Here is a 17,450-nt window from a genome sequence, read left to right on the forward strand (position 1 = left end):
TCTCGTCCACAGCGCGGGTACCCAGCTCGCAGGATGCTGCCAAGCGGCGCTGCGCAGGCGTGGAGTCGGGAGGGAGCCGATCCTGCGCAGACTGGGTACTGTACATGGCCATTGATGCTGCTGGATAGATGTAGCCCCTGATGGCAATGAGAATGGCGAGGGCAGCGCGTCTGACGTGCCGCGTTTTCTCCGCTTGACACCGGAACACTGCACGGCACCGTCGGGATATGATTTTCTTTTTGTTTTAATATTATTTTTGTATTTTTTTTTGGTTGTTTTTTTTACACAAAACGCGCCGTCCTTTTTTTTTTTTTTTTTTTTGCCTATAGTCTCCATCCGAGTCTGCCTTGACAGCTCGCCCGATGGTTTTTCGCTTGACACAAGAGCCAAGGCGGACGGGCGGCTTCTCCTCATAGACACTCGGGAAAACACAGGTCATTATGACCTTTGCATCCTCCAGTAAAAGAAAACCATCGGATTGCGTGTACGCGGCAGCATTCTGCTTGCATTTCTTGCTCTGGATTCCGTGTGCCGTGTCCGGGGAGGAGGATCATCAGTTCAGCGTCGAGGTAAGATACGTGGCCTTCCCTCCCTGCTCATCTCCTCCACATCATCCGCCTGAGCGTGAAAACACATACATGTGTTGATGACTCTGCACGGCAACAATCACCGTCCGCTGCAACATGGACACATTGCAAGCCTATCAGGGCAGCTCACGTAGAACCAGTGAGCAGCCCCCCCCAAAAAAAAATAGTCCTCATTTGCAGGATGCAATGAAACGGTCGAGGTGCAGGAGCTGAGCTGAGCCAAGTGGGCTGCACGTTTGAGATGAAACTGACCCTCGGTGGTCTGTTTTACAAAGAGATGCTCTTCATGTTTCCTTCGTGTAGCCCGATTCCGTTTTGTGACAGGCCCAGCATAAAAGTCTGACACACGTTGGCAGCATCATAGTGTTGGAGGGGATTACGCATTTTACACAGACAAGTTGCATAATGGGATTTTCATTTTCCGTGTACCTTATTAGTTGATGCCAATTCCATCCTCTCCACATCCTCCCCTCCCACCAGCTCGAAGAAATGAAATGCTGAGGCCGACAATAACACACCACACACTCACACACACACACACACACACACACACACACACACACACACACACACACATCACTATTCAATTGTGTGGCTCACAGAAATCTACCTGATATCTCTCTGAGATGTAAGTGTGCCTTTGAACAAACACAACAACGCTCGCAGGAAACACACATACGGAAAAGGGGGGGGGGGGTAAACAAGCTCAGCAGAAAGATGGGTATAGAGGCAGAAGGGGGAGGGATGGACCGAGCTGGAGGAAGCTTGTCAGATTAGCTGGAGCATTTCTCATAGTAGTCTGTAGTCTGTGGTGATGGGGAGGCAGCTGGTTGGCATGTGGACAGCTGTGGGTATAGCGTGGGCACCTTGTGGCCCTCAGCATCAGGACCCAGTCTGGCAGGGACCCGTGGATGGTGCTCCGGCTCATCCTCTCTCCTCTTTTTAGGGCAAGAGGAGGCAGGGCCACAGTCCTGCACATGCACACTGACGGACGGCCGCAAGACACAAACTCTGACTAAGGTCACCAAGGGAGGGATTCGAACGCAAACCTAATTTAAAACATAAACCACTGCAGCACAGACAATTTCAGCAAACAACATGCTATTTTATTTCTATGAAGTATCTCATTGAAGCTTCTGAACAGTTCTCAACACACACGTATATGATATATGAAAGTACAGCAGTTCCGTCTCATTTCTTGCACTGTTGAAAAGGTGCTGTAGAAATGGTTTGTCAACTCACAGACACTTCAAAATGAACGATACGAAGACATATGTGTATCGATTTTTATTCTGGGATTGGCAGTGGAGTAGCGGTTACAGAAGAACGTTTGAGGCTGGAATTTTGCCAGCCACCCTACTCAGTGTATTATTTATTTTAAACCATCAAATTGGATTCACCACTTACTGGAAAAGGGAAGGAAACAAACAATACATTGTCCTCATTACACAGCTATGGTTGTGGTGCCCTTGTCTGTGTTCGCCACTCAGCATTAAGTACAACTATAAGACAATATTGACAGCAAATCTAACACGAACTGACGGACGTTTACATCTGCAGCTAATAATAAGACTCGAGAACTGACGTAAAATGGCCTCGACACGGAGGCCCTAATCCTTTCCCCTTCTTCCCTCCAACAGGGATGGCTACAGAGGTATGGCTACCTTCCCCGCACAGAACCGGGAATGTCTGTCCTACGCTCGGCCCAAACCATGCACTCAGCCATCGCTGCCATGCAGCGTGTCTATGGTCTCAATGTCACAGGGACACTGGATGAGAGAACCAAGGAGTGAGTACACACACACACACACACACACATGCAGTGGACGTGAGTGCACAAAACGCAAGCTGTGGTCCACATGCACTTTCACCAGGCTGCTGATGTTACATTAATGCAAATGCTCCACTCGTTCATTTAAAATGCAGAACCAATGGCTATCAATATTTCAGTGAATTAGTGAGGAACTGAAAAACAGAGATGTTCATTTCACCCCCCCATCACCTCGCCTGAAACGACCTCGGGTGAAGGTTTTTTTTAACACTTTTCCTTCTTCTCATTTTGCATGATGATGCAGTGATAACACGCTGAGGTGAGAATTAACGTATTATTGTGTTTTGTGCGTGTTTTGTGCTTGTGACAATCTGATGTGGTGTGATTGTGAAAACTTGAAACCATCAAGTAGTTTGGAGTAGATTAGTTGTTTGCACAACATTCCCTTTTTTCTCCTGCTGTGATTATCTGGTACCTGCCAGGAAGAAAACTACTTAGTATCCCTCAGTGCTTTTGTTTTTTTTTTTGATGTCTTGTTTGCCCCCAACTTCTACATAGCAAACCTGAGTCATATTCTCTTCTCTTCTCTTCTCTTCTCTTCTCTTCTCTTCTCTTCTCTTCTCTTCTCTTCTCTTCTCTTCTGTAAGCTGGATGCAAAAGCCTCGCTGTGGAGTTCCGGACAAATTTAAAAGTGCTCCGAGGTCACGGATGCGGAGGTACGCGCTGACCGGACAGAAGTGGCAGCGTACACACATCACCTACAGGTGAGAGGACGGTGGAGGCAGTTGTCATAGCGACCATTGAGTTTAGCAGCAGTTTATTGTAGGGTTCCGAGGTGCCAGTCATAATTTTCTCCAGCTCCGCTCTCTCTCTCCTCTTCAACCACCTGCGATCACATGCCTTCTGTTGTCATAGAGACTGCGCACATGCGTCACATGTGTGGGGGCACACGCACAAAAATATAGATACAATCACACATCCAGAAACACATTGATTCACACATAAATCCGCACGTGTGCTGGTGGCATGTTTATTTCCCAGTGTATAAATAGCTTGCTGGCAAAATGAAACATTGGATCAGGCTTTTTTTTCCAAGAACCTTGAAGTTATTCTTCCCTTTTCATGAAACAAAACAACAACAATTTTAACTCAGCAGCATGAAGTTTGAAGGCTTTCCTCTCCAACGCACATACAATTGCTTGAAAATCGTGAGTGTAAATTGTCGGTAATCTCAGGCGAAATAGTCCAACCCTCATCTTATCTCGCCTGATTAAGCTCCGGCTTTTAATAGGTTCTGAGGAGAACCGATAAACTGGTCTCTGGCACAACTGCAAATTGACAGGTTACAGCAGTAATAGACGATAACACTGTCAATTTATTCAAATCCTTCCTTCCTCCGCGAATTTGAATTGACGAGCCACCTCTCCTAATGGAATGTCAATCAGTGCTGAGCCGGGGCTGCTGCTGACTGCACTTTATTCATGAAAATGAGTGGAGAGGGAGGGCGAAGATTCCCCATTCCTCTCTGCCTGCCAGCGACTGATAACGGCGGCTGTGTTAAAAGAGTTCGGCGAAAGCTGCCGGGCTTGAAATAGTCGTGTCAAGAGCAAATTGTTTCCAGCGTCTCCTCATTTTGAAAAAAAGTAAAAATATTGACTTGAAATTAATTGGGATCACAAAGCACCAGGTTGATGCGGTGTGCATTTTATTTCCTCGTCACTTGTATGATCTGCACCTTTTGCATCCATGTAATTTACTATTATATGAATAGTATTAAAACTACAACTTGCAACTTCAGCTAAAGTCTAGGAGGCTCGTCCACTAACCAGAGGATCGATGGTTTGATCCCTGGCTCCTCCAGTCCCCATGCCGCCTTTGGTGGTCGATAAGACTAGAAAGGCTCCATGTAAATACAGTCCCATTTGCCATTTCTCAATCAGCAACATGTCCAATTGGTTCACCTGTTTTTCTCTCTGCAGCATAAAAAATGTCACGCCGAAGGTGGGCGCCCGGGAGACTCATGACGCCATTCGGCGGGCGTTTGATGTCTGGCAGGGTGTGACTCCTTTGCGCTTTGAGGCCGTTCCATACAGCGCCCTGGAGACTGGCAGGCGCGACGTGGACATCACCATCATCTTCGCTTCGGGTTTTCACGGCGACAGCTCGCCCTTCGACGGGGAGGGGGGATTCCTCGCACATGCCTATTTCCCCGGCCCGGGCATAGGAGGGGACACACACTTTGACTCAGATGAGCCCTGGACCCTTGGGAACCCCAACCATGATGGTGAGTGGAAGAGAGAGAAAATGAGTGCAAACACAAGTTTTTTAAAGCCTGGATTAGGAGAGAGAGAAGATGGCGGTGGTGGAGTCTGACAATGTGACAAAGACTTGTCAATGAAAGGAGCGGGTAAAGTAAGAGCAAGGAAAAGCTAAAGTGAAGGGGGGGGGGGGAGAAGAACGCAAAAGAAGAACGGTTGTTAAATGCTGAATGTTGACAGTGAGGGGAAAAAGTGATGAAAGCATTAACAGAAAGACCAGTCGTCAAGAAAGAAAGATAAGGACTGATGTAAACCAGATGGCCAGGCAGGAGGGCAATAGGACGGAGATGGTGTCATGGTGCAGTGTGTGAGAGATGCTTGTCCAAAAACAAGAAATGCAGAGATGTCCTGATGTTCAGTTAAGACAAATCAGCCCATCTGTCAGGTTTCTTATGTTTTCTCTCTCTCTGTATTATAAGCTCTTCAGATGACAGGATATAAAGCCCTGCTATTTTAAGACATTGGTTGCTGGCACATGATTATGGCCAGTGAATTTGATGTTGCTCAGTGGTACGCTTCAAAAGAGGCCTGCATAAAAATGTACCAGATAATCATCCACACCATGACTTTCACAAAATGATGGAGATCAAATCTGGTCACCTATGTTGTGTTGTGACATGTTGATATTCTATGCCGTGTTGTTACGCAACGTTACGTCACGTTATGTTACGTTATCGTGTGTATATTTGGGTTCAGTTTGTTTACGTCATGATGTGTTGTGTTGTATCATATTATGTCTCCATTATTGTCATATGTTCAGTTAAGAATGGTTAGGTTTACTAAGGTTCTTATGGAGGATGTTTCGTTGTTTGTTATATTGTGTTGTGCTGTGAGGTTTTTCGTCTTGTAATTTCATATTTAATTATGACATGGTGTAACTATAAGCAACATGTTAAGTTAGGTTAGACTATAACAAATCTTATTCTTTTCTACATCTTTTCGATACATTCCCTAGCCCCTCACTCTGACCTCAACCACCACAACTAAATACCTAACCCTGACCTTATTCTAAACATAACCCTAAAACCAAGTCTTAACCCTCAAACAGCCCTTTGAACACACACGCACGCGCAAGCACACACACACACACACACACACACACACACACACACACACACACACACACCCTCCTCCGATCAGGGTGAGGAGGGTTAATACAGATTGTGTTTGACTGGCTCACTGCTTGCCTCCCATCACCTCCCCTCCCTCCTCTGATGTGTCATTTGTCTCAGGTCAAATCCCAAGTCAGATTCCCGGCGCAGTGTCCCACATGGTTCTCCATGCGGAGTGCTGAGGCTGATTCTGAAAAGCCCCACTTTCTCTGCTTATGTGTCTGGCAACCGTTAATGGACCCCTCACAGCAGTGTAATTGTTAATGTTGCATGTTGACACGTGCGCTAATGGTAGCACCGGCCCGTCTCCTGAGAGTCCTCACGGGAGATTTTTGGGTGAGGTGAAAGATGCTGCTTGTGTCAGATAGATGGGGGAGGGGAGGGTGCAACCTTTTAGCTGCTGGCCGACGGTCAGTGGTCGGCCCGTGCAGGCAGCACTGCTGGCAGGAGTGGATATCATGTTTTAAAGGGCAACAGTCTCCTCGGGATAGCTTCAGTCAGAAGCTGTACGTAAACGGCGTCCTTATTTCTAAATCAGGCTGACACTACAAGTGCAGACCATAGACACTCTGACCGTGTGTGTGTGTGTGTGTGTGTTATGAATGTGATATGAACTAGACCCACACATGCATGCTTGTGCTAGGTCGACATTTGTATGTTCAGTATGTTTGTGTTCATGTGAACGTGTGTTTGTATTTTCACTGTTCTCTGGTGCCCCGGGCAGCAACGTGAGCTCTCTGGGAGCTGCAGCTCGCATGAGGCTTATCTTCTGTCCCGAAGCAGAAGAGAACAACAACAACAAAAAAATCCTCGCACCTGGCAATACCTCCACTCAGCCGCACTTACACTACAGTGCGCCGCACTAGCTCAGTGCGGATTACGTCCGGACCGTGGGGCTGCAAGCGATGATTGCTTCCATTGTTGATTAATCAGCCATTATTTTTTCAGCCATGTATTTCATGTTTTTTTCTATGAAAAATGACATCACATGCTCTGCGAGTGAAAAGTAATGTTTTATAATTGCCACTTTTCCATCCATCAGTCCCATATTTAGTTTCCACTGAATTAAACCAGAGAGAGAAAAAAATCCAACTCAAAGAAAAATGTTTGGGGTCTGATCATCAAATCTGATAGAATAGTCGAGTAAACCTGAGAAAGGGTGGATTTCCTAAATATGTTGCCACATCTTTTACCTTAGCATCTCTTGCACGGTTTCCTGCAACACACTGAGCCATGAGCTCAGCTTCAGTGGCTCTGTGTGTGGCACAATAGGAGAATGTTGATATATAATATATATCATTTATACTGGATGCTTTACAGATGTAATCTGTAGTTAGTTATTATTTCTCTATTCCTTCATGAAATATTCAGCGTGTCTCTGGTCACTGTACGTTTCTTGTGTCTATGTGTCTTTGTATGTTTTCATCATACACAGTCACATTGTTCTTCAGCACATTCTTTGCACTGTACATTTCATATATGACTTATGCCTGTGTTTGCATTCTCAGTGCGATTGTCCTCTTCTCCTCCAGGCAACGACCTGTTCCTGGTTGCGGTTCACGAGCTGGGCCACGCCCTCGGTCTGGAGCACTCCAATGACCCCACCGCTATCATGGCTCCCTTCTACCAGTACATGGACACAGATAACTTCAAACTACCTCACGATGACCTACAGGGCATCCAGAAAATCTACGGTAACTCTCCACTTTATACACTAGCCTTTCTATTTAGTCTGTGCATAGTCTGGAAGTTGAATGAAATACCTTTTTTATTCAACTTCCAGTTGAATAAAAAACTGGAAGTAGGTAAAAAATACATGTTATAGACATGTACTTTTCCCTACATGTCTATAACAATGACATGTAGGTAGGTATCATCTTGCTCCAACACTTCACTGAAGATATATCACAAAGGGATACCAACTCGGAAGATTTGAAATAACTTAATCACGATTACAAATGCTGCTGCATCAGTTATATTGGACTGAATGTGAGAAGCATTTGTCATCTGTTAAATAGGTCGGCCAATACTAATTTTCGTAGCAAGATGAGTCAGCTAACAGAGCGCCAAAGACACGCAGTCAGCTGTGCCAAAATGAAAGTGTCAAGTTTATTGTCATACTGCAATCATCAATACCAGTAATGAAATTCTTGGTCTCAACGTAGCCAAGCATTTTTTCTGTATATTATGTGGAACCGTGGAACATGAGGATGAAATATATTACTGCTGTCGTTTCTTCAGGTCCACCAGACAGAGCACCGCAGCCCACCAGGCCCCCACCCACTGTCCCTCCGCCTCGCTTCCACCCTCCCTCAGACCCCCGCAAGCATGACCGCCATGCCAGACCCCACCGTCCTCCGCAGGGGGCCAAGCCCTCCAACCCCAACTCCAAACCCAACATCTGTGACGGAGGCTTCAACACCCTGGCCATCCTCCGACAGGAGCTCTTTGTGTTCAAGGTAGAAATAGATCACTTTCGGTCGTTCATGGCTGCAGCTTGGTGGTGGTGATGATGATGGTGGTGATGATGATGATGGTGATTCTTCCTCTATGTTAATAGGATCAATGGTTCTGGAGGGTACGGGACAACTCAGTAGTCCCTGGCTATCCCATGCAGATCAACTACTTCTGGAAAGGCTTGCCTCCCAAAATTGATGCAGTCTATGAAAACAGTGAAGGGAAATTTGTCTTTTTTAAAGGTAATGAAAGCTACTTTTTAAAAATAATTTTTTGGGGGGGGGGATTTGCAATCAACTAAAGGTACCCTGTGGATTTTTTTGTTGATAACATACCAAAGAAACAATGCACCAAAAGTAACGACAAAATTATTGAAAGTCAAGATAAATGTAAAAATATGTTTTTAAAATCCAACCATGCAACTCGTATACACACTCGTAAGGAAATGCATTCAACACATAAGGCACACTCACAAAGCATTCAGGTGAGAAACAACTGTATATATTTGTAAAAAGTAAATTGTATTTTCGAAGATTTCTAGAAATGTCATTATATGAGTTAACCAGTAAAAGTAATTTTTTTTTTACAAAATAAAATCAATAATGAAAAGGACCAGTTAACCCCTTTCCCTATGTGACGTACTTTCCCTCTAAACCACGACAATGTAAGAATTGACAAAATGACTAAAAGTCTTTTTAGGGTGTACCACCACTACAAACACATTCAAAAGTGTGAGCTCTTTAAACATACAGCGATATTTCACCGTGATAGTGATGATGTGGACTGTGTGACTGTGAGGTTGTGTTTTTCATTCCGTACGATAACAGAACGGGTACACGCCTGGTACAGACATCCGTCCATCAGGCAGATTAACATGACATCTGTCACCCAGTGGGATCAGAGTGCCTCATGCTTTATTTATTTACTCAGGGTGACTTAACTGTGTGCGTGCGTGCGTGCGTGCGTGCGTGCGTGCGTGCGTGTGGCTACTTACTGCGAGCACACCACCACAGCAGCTCTCCTCACTCTGCCTCAGGCACTTATGATCAAACTGAATTAAAGGCAACAATAGCTTCAATGAAGCTCAAAACAACAAGTCTCGACGGAGTTGCCTTCAGAGCATCACCCGCGCTGTTCATTGTATTATAGATTACACCGCATAGACTCTCTGCTGCAAAGGTATTTTGGAAACGAGGTGAGACATCTGACCTTTTGAAATCACGTGAATGAAAATAAATAAAGGCGCCAATGAGCTGCGAGCTGTGAGCCGCGCCGCGCTCTGTCTAGTGCACATTTTTTTGAGGTCATCTTTGTGATAATGTGTGTGTGTGCGTGTGCGTGTGCGTGCGTGTGTTTTAGGAAACCGTTTCTGGGTCTTCAAGGACACAACTCTCCAGCCTTCGTACCCTCAGGACATCTCGCTGTTCGGGAGCGGCATGCCCACACAGAGCATCGAGACAGCCGTCTGGTGGGAGGATGTCGCCAAAACCTACTTCTTCAAAGGAGACAGGTCTGTGAGGAATGATTATTAGTACTGTCATTACGTCAAGCAACGGGGCAGAACTGTGATCTGTTTGAGGACCACCGATGGCTGAAATCTCTATTATAGTATATTGTTTATCTCAATAAACTGACTGTGTTACCAAAAGGCATTTGAAATCGTTTAATCAGGTTTTATAAGTAGAACACATTATGTTAAGGAGAGGAGTATTTGTCAGCGCATTTCCTCCTGGTCCACTTTGTTGTCTGTTTGGACCATTCTAATGATTTTTAGGCCAGCCCATTAGATGAATAAATAGGTGTGTATGCATCTCTCAGTTTGGCATGGATAATTTGGCGTCCTTGCAGCTACGTGAACGCTCACAAGTTGCCTTGAAACCTTGAAACCACTGATCACCTGCCTAATGGCATTCAACTCATTATGACCCAGAGTTAGACCAACATTTGTTAATGGAGATTATGTAACTTAAGTCCCTTTTCCTGTCAAGTGTCTATATAAATGTTTATGAATGTATTGAATTATTCGTGGCCGCAGTTGGAAGTGACTCCAAAAATCTTTCCAAAGCAGAGAGTCTGTTGTTTATCCATGTGCCTCGCAAGAGTTTGACAGTATGCCAGCGTGACTCACATGTTTGTTCAGCTGTCATGATAACTCATATCCTAAGAGGTCAAGGGACCCTGTGGTTAAAGCTGACAAAATTGCCTGGTCATGATACTGTCATCCCTCAACCTGCTGCCGCACATCACGACAAACAGGACATGCCGTCTCCATCGTCTCCAATGTGATTTTGCCGCTGTCTCTGCGGAACGGGGGACTTTTGTATTGATATATAAAGAAATTACATTTCATGCAAAGATTTATGAGTGCAAGTACCAGTGTACGGAAAGAAATGTGTGTAATCAATCACAGCGTCTTCTGAAATAAATCCGTGTGGCAGTTAAACACAGTATGGGCGATTGTTCCACCACTGTCTCAGGTCATGTGATTTAAGTCAGTTGCTGATCATAACATGATCAGATTGAGATTGAAGGCTGTTGTTTTAAACAGCAAACTTCTATAAATACATATAGTATCAAGCCAAACAGCTTTGCTATTTTCCCCCCCTGCAGCAATACAGATCCTAACAGGCTTTAACCCTTCGGAGTCCGTTTTTGAATGCTTTTGATTGTTCACTTTTTACACAGTGTACAGTATATACAAATTGGTGTATGTAATTTGATCGTAGACTCCAAATGGTTGATCGACTTTTGTGTCCGTGCTGTTAGCAAAGTCAGTCCCCAAATATCACCACATTGTTGCTGTTGAGGGCAACGACCTTGACAGCCATTGATCATACTGCTGTTGACATGTTCACACGTAAACCTCTGCCTTGACAGCTTTGTTGTGTCGTGTCCGACCTGTTTGTAGATACTGGAGGTACAATGAGGATATGAGGACCATGGACCCGGGTTATCCCAAACCCATCACCATCTGGAAGGGCATCCCTGACTCTCCACAGGGGGCTTTTGTGGATAAGGCCAACGGTGTGCCTCGCTTCATTTTTTTGACTTTAGAACAAGCTTTTTGGATTGGCAATAAATATCATCACTTTACCACTTGGTTGTCAAGAAATACTGACGTGATACCAGAAACTCACAAAAGATCAATATTTGGCAAGTTCTTTGCCAAATAGTCTCATTTTAAATCAGAGGTGTAACTAGTATACCTTATATATTATACTTATACTTAAAATAAAAGTTGAAAATGACTTATTTTTTCAGTTACCTGCTTTTTTCTGGTTTTCCACAGTAAAAATTTAAACCAGTGTGAAATCTTTGTTCATATCAGTTATAAGAGCGTGTGAAAGGAGAGGGATTGCTTCTTACAACTGTTTTTGTTTATTTGTAAAATATTTGTGTATGATTAAACGTGTGACCTATAATCCCTCTACCTAGGCTTCACCTACTTTTACAAGGGAAAGGAGTATTGGAAGTTCAACAACCAGATGCTCCGTGTGGAGCCTGGCTACCCAAGGTCCATCCTGAGGGACTTCATGGGTTGTGATGGCCTCCCTGCAGACCCCGACTGGGACTGGAGCCCCCCGGCGGCAGAGGAGCGCCACTACGACAACGGTGACGTGGACGTTGTCATCAAACTGGACAGCGCGGGGGGCACGGAGAAAGCAGTGGCCATCGCCATCCCCTGTGTTTTGGCGCTGTGCATGATGGTCCTCCTCTATACGGTTTTCCAATTCAGGAGGAAGAGCACGCAGCGCCACATACTGTACTGCAAGCGCTCCATGCAGGAGTGGGTGTGAGGCATTGCTGCATAGAGAGGGATGTGAAGCTCTGATAAAGGTCTAGTTATTGCTCGAACCCCCAAGTACTGTAATTGGAGGCACCGTAAAGGGTACAGTACGTGAAGATTGCCATGTTGGCAGATTTAGCAATTGGTTGTACTGATAACGTGCAAGCGGCGAGGAGGCAAAACGATCCGCAGAACTCGACTTAAGACAGTGAGGGAGCCACATCCCCTATGTCCAGCTAATATGTATGTATTTGCTTTTTTCTGTATCTTGGAATGAACTCAATTAAGTGAGACAGAGTAAAGCTCCTGTATGTGGGACCTTTGTCTGTCCTCGTCTCTGCACGTCGCTTAAAAAGCCCCTAGCACTAACTTCAGTGGACAAATTAGATATAGGCTTCATTTCTTGATTAAATTGCCCCGAGCTGTGCTTTTTTTTTTGTATTTCTTTTTCATTTATGGTCCCTGTAAAAGATTATTTATTTTGTGGAGGACTGATACACAAACCAAATATGACATTTTTTCTTCCAAAGAGGATAACTGCTCGATGTTGTTTTTGATGGGATATTTTTTCCTCCACGGAACGAACATTGTGGCATCATACTCAGATTTTCGTTTGCCATTTCTATTCATATCCACCCGTCTGCTCTATAATCTGTGGGGATAGGAAGCAGCCGTTAGCAAGAGCTAGGAACTCAAGACTGTTGTGGCGGTCTGTCTCCAAAACAGGGGCCAAAAACCTCTCTGCAATATTAATGAGACTGCCTTAATCACAGATTGCTTAAACTCCCTTCTCTTTCTCTCTCTGCTTCTCTGGTAGCCGGGGACTGAGTGACACAGCAGGAATACAAACAGTGTACGAAGGCACTGATTAACGCGACTCCGAAACCAGTAGTCAATGACTGTTTGATGCACAATTGGACCATTGCTTTTGAAAACGTGCAAAGCTGTACTAAACATCTTTTATTTACTGCCTCACAGGAGGCTATGAGAGAGACAGTGAAGGTTGTGTGTGTGTGTGTGTGTGTGTGTGTGTGTGTGTGTGTGTGTGTGTGTGTGTGAGGTTAATAACCCACACTATATATGTACTGTACTGTGGTGTCAGTTATTGAACAGCTAACATCCTGCTTCCCTTATTTTCCTGACAAGTTTGGACACTAATACTCCGAACAAGTGTTCGTCCATGTACAGCTTCATTAATCTGTATTTTCTTTTTCCAACATTTGTACAAGCATTGGAGGTTTACATAATATTTCACACAGCACGGGACACAGAGAGGAAGAGGAGAAAAGAGAAAGGAGGGAAAAAACTACTTGCCCTTCCCCCATTTCAAAAAATCCATCAATTCACCAAGTTGTTACAAATATCTTTTTGAGGAAATGTAAAGTGAAACCTTTGTTGTAAAAAAAATTAGAGAAAAAATGTCTATACAATAAGAGAATTAATCAGCACTGATAAAGAAACATGTCTGAATTCTGAAGGTTAAAAAAAATAAGAAAGAAGTTGAATTAGTTTAGGTGGTGTGTTTAAAAATTGGACCAGAATGTTTTATCCGCTGTTATTATAATTAACCACCATACTAAAACTACACTTATGTTTTTATTAATAAATGACTAATGAATGTTTATCGCGCTACTCTAACATTGCTGGTATTTACAAGCATATTGGAAAAACTAAAACAAGTACAAATGTTTATTTAAAATTTTTATTTCACATATATATCATATAATATGATATAACATATATAGAAAATCATACATACAGCATATATTACACAACAAGTTAATCAGGTAAGTATGAACAAGACTTCAGATCGGATGTGGAGCTAAACTGAGCAGAAGCTTTTTTCTCTCCCCATGTATTGTGTTAAAATTGCAATGCACAGCCTGGATCTTACTGAAATATAGTGTCTCGCTTTTGCCTTTGGTTGCGTCCCATACGTGTGACATCCTACGTGTGACTCCCAAGTGGTTGTGTGGCATTTCGGATTGACCTATCTGTGAGCGTTCATAACATGATCGGTTTTATATTTGAGCTCCATGTTTTTCTTACTCTTTTACTTGAAATGTTCGTCAACATCAGTCACGGGATAACCCGCATAATCTTCTGTTCATGTTAAGGCAATGTGGTTTTGTAACGTCAAAAAAGGATTTTGAGTTTTTCAAAGTTTACTTTATCAAAAAAAAAGAAGGGGTTAATGGGTTGAATCAGTATCAACATGAATCTTGTTTTTATCTCATCATCATTTGTTATTTGTAGGAACCTAAAAAGTAAAAAGGGCAAGGCATGTCATTGTAAAACTAAGATGTCATTCTTTCATAGCTGTTGACCCGTGGATCATTTTATACACAGTTTTACAATCCAATCTTTCTCTTTATGGTTATGGTTAGATAAAGTGACTGGTTTAGCATTGCAGGTTTCTGGTGGCTGCATAGACAGATTCCAAAATGTCATCTTTCATAAACCATGCAAACTCCCTGGCTTCCAGTCTGTTCTCCCCGTTGCAATCTTCAGGCGATTCTCAAAACGAGGACGGGAAAATGTAGAAAATTTGAACGGAACGAGCAGTGCTGAAATGCTGTGCATATCAGTCCACGTTGCCGATCTACGACCGCTGTAATTTAAGGTGGAAACAGAAACGTTTGGCTCAGTGTTGTGTGTGATGTCTTATATCAGTTTGTGTGTTTGTGGTGCAGGGTCTCATGGCTCCGGCGAGTGTGAGTTTAAGACGGCCAATGAGGCGAGTTGGTACTGTATTTATTGCCGTATTTATTACTCTGTGCTCTTGCATTGCATTATACAGAGAGCAAAAAGCTTTCATTAAAGTGGGTTTGAAATGCAATGATTTTTTTTCTCTCTCACTGCTACCAAGTAATCCTCCTCCTTCTGCCTCAGCTATAAACAATTCATCTGGTGTGAATGTTTTTTTTTTTCAATCATCGAGAGGTTAAATCACATTTACATTGGTCTTTTTGATACTTAAATCACTTGACAACGTCAGGGATTTTAGATGTGGACTTGAGTGTAAACTGGAAGTCTTGATGCTCTGACCCGTTCCCCGTTCATCTCCAGCCTCTTCAGTGCATTTTGTGTTTGCCTTGATTCACGCTGCTAAGCATTGGGGCTAATTCGGAGTGTCATACAAAGGAAGTAGACGGGGCAGAGTCAATACACCAGAGAGGCAAGGGCGCAGAAGAATGAGGAGCATTTTGCAGTTGAGATCTTATACATAGACACATGGAGCATACACTCCAAGGCTTCGTGTATGAGAGAGTAAACATAACATGTACATAAACACAGAGTGTATACTGTCTGCTTGGGAGAATTTTGTTTTTAATCCATCTGATCCGTGGATAAAGAAAATGCTGTGTTGTAAATAAAACAAGTGCATAATGAGAGTGTCCTGTATCATGTTCTCACGCACATGATCCTTTTATTTATTTCTGTGCATGCTATTCTGAACTCTGTTTGCACTGGACAGAGAAAAAGTACAATGCCATTAAATGGCAAGAGGTCCAACTGGATTGCCAGTGATGAGAGATGCATCTTATAGCCACAGTCAAGGCACCTTGAATGGGTGTCACTTGAAAATGTCAAGCCACATGTAGATATTTTTCGAGTAAAACTTGTGTCTTGCATCACTACAGCATGAAAAAACCTCAGTTGACTCAACTTTTACTTAGGTTATCAGTCAACCATTCAGTCAATGTAGCATGACAGGCCATGTTGTAATTTTCAGTGTCTTTCACAGCTACACCATGACCGACTGTGGGCATCTTCAATTTGGAACAAGCACCCATCCATCCATCCATTCATCCATGCCTTTTCTGATGCTTATCTGGGTTCAGGTCATAATGGCAGGAGGTTAAACAATTTCCCCTCACCCAGTTGGTAAGGGTGAACAAAGACAATCCACTACTCTCCTTCATATTTAGCTCTGTTTTGAGCACAATAATGTGGTATAAAGCCTAATTTACTCCGGATGCTGCAAAGATCTGCCCGTGTGACACTGAGGCAGCATGAAGGGGAAAACCCTCCATTCCAGCTGTGCACAATGACCTCAGATTTGCAGCCTGTAGCTAACGGGGCCAATGAAGCAGCGATGCAGTCCTGAGGTCACTCAATTGGACATGCTCCGCTCATTAGCCTTGAGGTCCTGCTGATGTAAATAACTAACAGACTCAGCAACAAGGAGCAGACTACCGAAAACCCGCCTGACTTACCTCCCAGGACACGACTCCAACTATGGTTGTATGGAGAATTTCCTGATGCATATGCTTAAGGGACACAGACGATAGCAAGCACAATTAAACTGAATTCTTGCAAGAATAAAAAGAAATTGGTTGACCCTTCCACTGCTAGGAAGGGATCAGAATTACTTCAATTGATGTACCTGTTAGGAGTTGCTGATTTTTACCTTTTGTTCTCCTGTGTCTCCCCCGGTCAAACTGCCTGTCCCCGTCTCCAACCCAACCTCAGCCAGAACCATGTATACAAAGCAAGTTGGCAACCTTGTCCGAAAGGCCAGCAAACCCAGTTTGAAAGCTTTAATAAGATTTTACAATGAACTCTTAAAAACATTTAATGTTTCTGAACCTGTGTCTCTGCAAATTGAGTCCAATCTTAAAAACCTTACCACTCCCATGGAGGCTGAACAGTGTGATACCCCTGTAAGTAAAGTGAATCCTCTAGCAAATCTACTGTTTCCTAACATTAACCACCATCCCCATCTGCCAATCTATAGGTACTTACCTATATAGACAGTCCAATAATATCAAGAGGATCTAAGGTTGTACCTCATCCACCCCTCGTATAAAAAAACATGGCCCCTGTTTTGGACTTTTGAAAGTGTCTGTTACATAACTGCAGAGTTTAATTTAGTGGTATTGCTTCTATTTAAAGAAGCAGTATCAACACTAACCGCATGGTCTAGAAAAATCTCACCGCCCGTTATCACAAGATACAATATATCCCACATGTAAATTTGTTCTGCTCTCGTTTACCATTGTGTGTGTCTGTGTCTCTTAGCAGACACGTCCATGTTGGTCGCAATGACCACATGGTAAAAAAATGACCTTCATGAAATCCCTTCATTCTTCCGCTTGGTTTAGACGCCTAATGGTAACTCACAAGTCAGTTGACTAATTGTTGCTTTCGTTGTGCTTATCTTGTCTTTTTTTCTTCTTCTTCTGTTGATGAGGTAAACTCGCCCTTACTTTGATGTTTGCTTCGCTTCTCCCCAACTTGTCTTCTTGAATCCCGGAAAGCCTTCGTCTCTGATCTTGGTGAAGGGAGCTTTTAATATAAAAGAGCCAACTTAAAAAAGACAGGGCATTTGACTCCTACCAAGTGTTGTCTCTTGTTACACCATCGTATTCTTTAACTGTTTATTCTTTCCGACATACAGAAATAACAGCAAAT

General features: G+C 43.5%; 1 protein-coding gene across 2 annotated transcripts; it reads left to right on the plus strand.

The window, feature by feature from the left end:
- Window positions 1–15,425, plus strand: mmp16b (matrix metallopeptidase 16b (membrane-inserted)). 2 transcript variants are annotated; one of them, XM_035635523.2, is made up of 11 exons: window positions 1–569; window positions 2,228–2,376; window positions 2,663–2,677; window positions 3,006–3,122; window positions 4,338–4,642; window positions 7,321–7,482; window positions 8,030–8,247; window positions 8,349–8,487; window positions 9,605–9,755; window positions 11,154–11,269; window positions 11,681–15,425. In XM_035635523.2, the coding sequence occupies exons 1-11, from the start codon at window positions 441–443 to the stop codon at window positions 12,040–12,042; spliced, it is 1,863 nt and encodes a 620-aa protein (XP_035491416.1). In that variant the 5' UTR covers window positions 1–440; the 3' UTR covers window positions 12,043–15,425. The 2 variants fall into 2 exon arrangements, with proteins under 2 accessions (XP_035491416.1, XP_047188208.1); XM_047332252.1 differs by lacking the exon at window positions 2,663–2,677.
- The last annotated feature ends 2,025 nt before the right edge of the window (window positions 15,426–17,450 follow it).

Source organism: Scophthalmus maximus, chromosome 5, assembly GCF_022379125.1.
Source record: "Scophthalmus maximus strain ysfricsl-2021 chromosome 5, ASM2237912v1, whole genome shotgun sequence".
Classification (NCBI taxonomy): domain Eukaryota; kingdom Metazoa; phylum Chordata; class Actinopteri; order Pleuronectiformes; family Scophthalmidae; genus Scophthalmus; species Scophthalmus maximus.

Bases quoted from the DNA above. Each gene is read 5' to 3' on its own strand.
- mmp16b (XM_035635523.2), top strand. From the start codon at position 441: ATGACCTTTGCATCCTCCAGTAAAAGAAAACCATCGGATTGCGTGTAC. The intron at 4,643-7,320 runs GTGAGTGGAAGA...CTTCTCCTCCAG, and splicing joins TGGGAACCCCAACCATGATG to GCAACGACCTGTTCCTGGTT. The intron at 9,756-11,153 runs GTCTGTGAGGAA...ACCTGTTTGTAG, and splicing joins TACTTCTTCAAAGGAGACAG to ATACTGGAGGTACAATGAGG.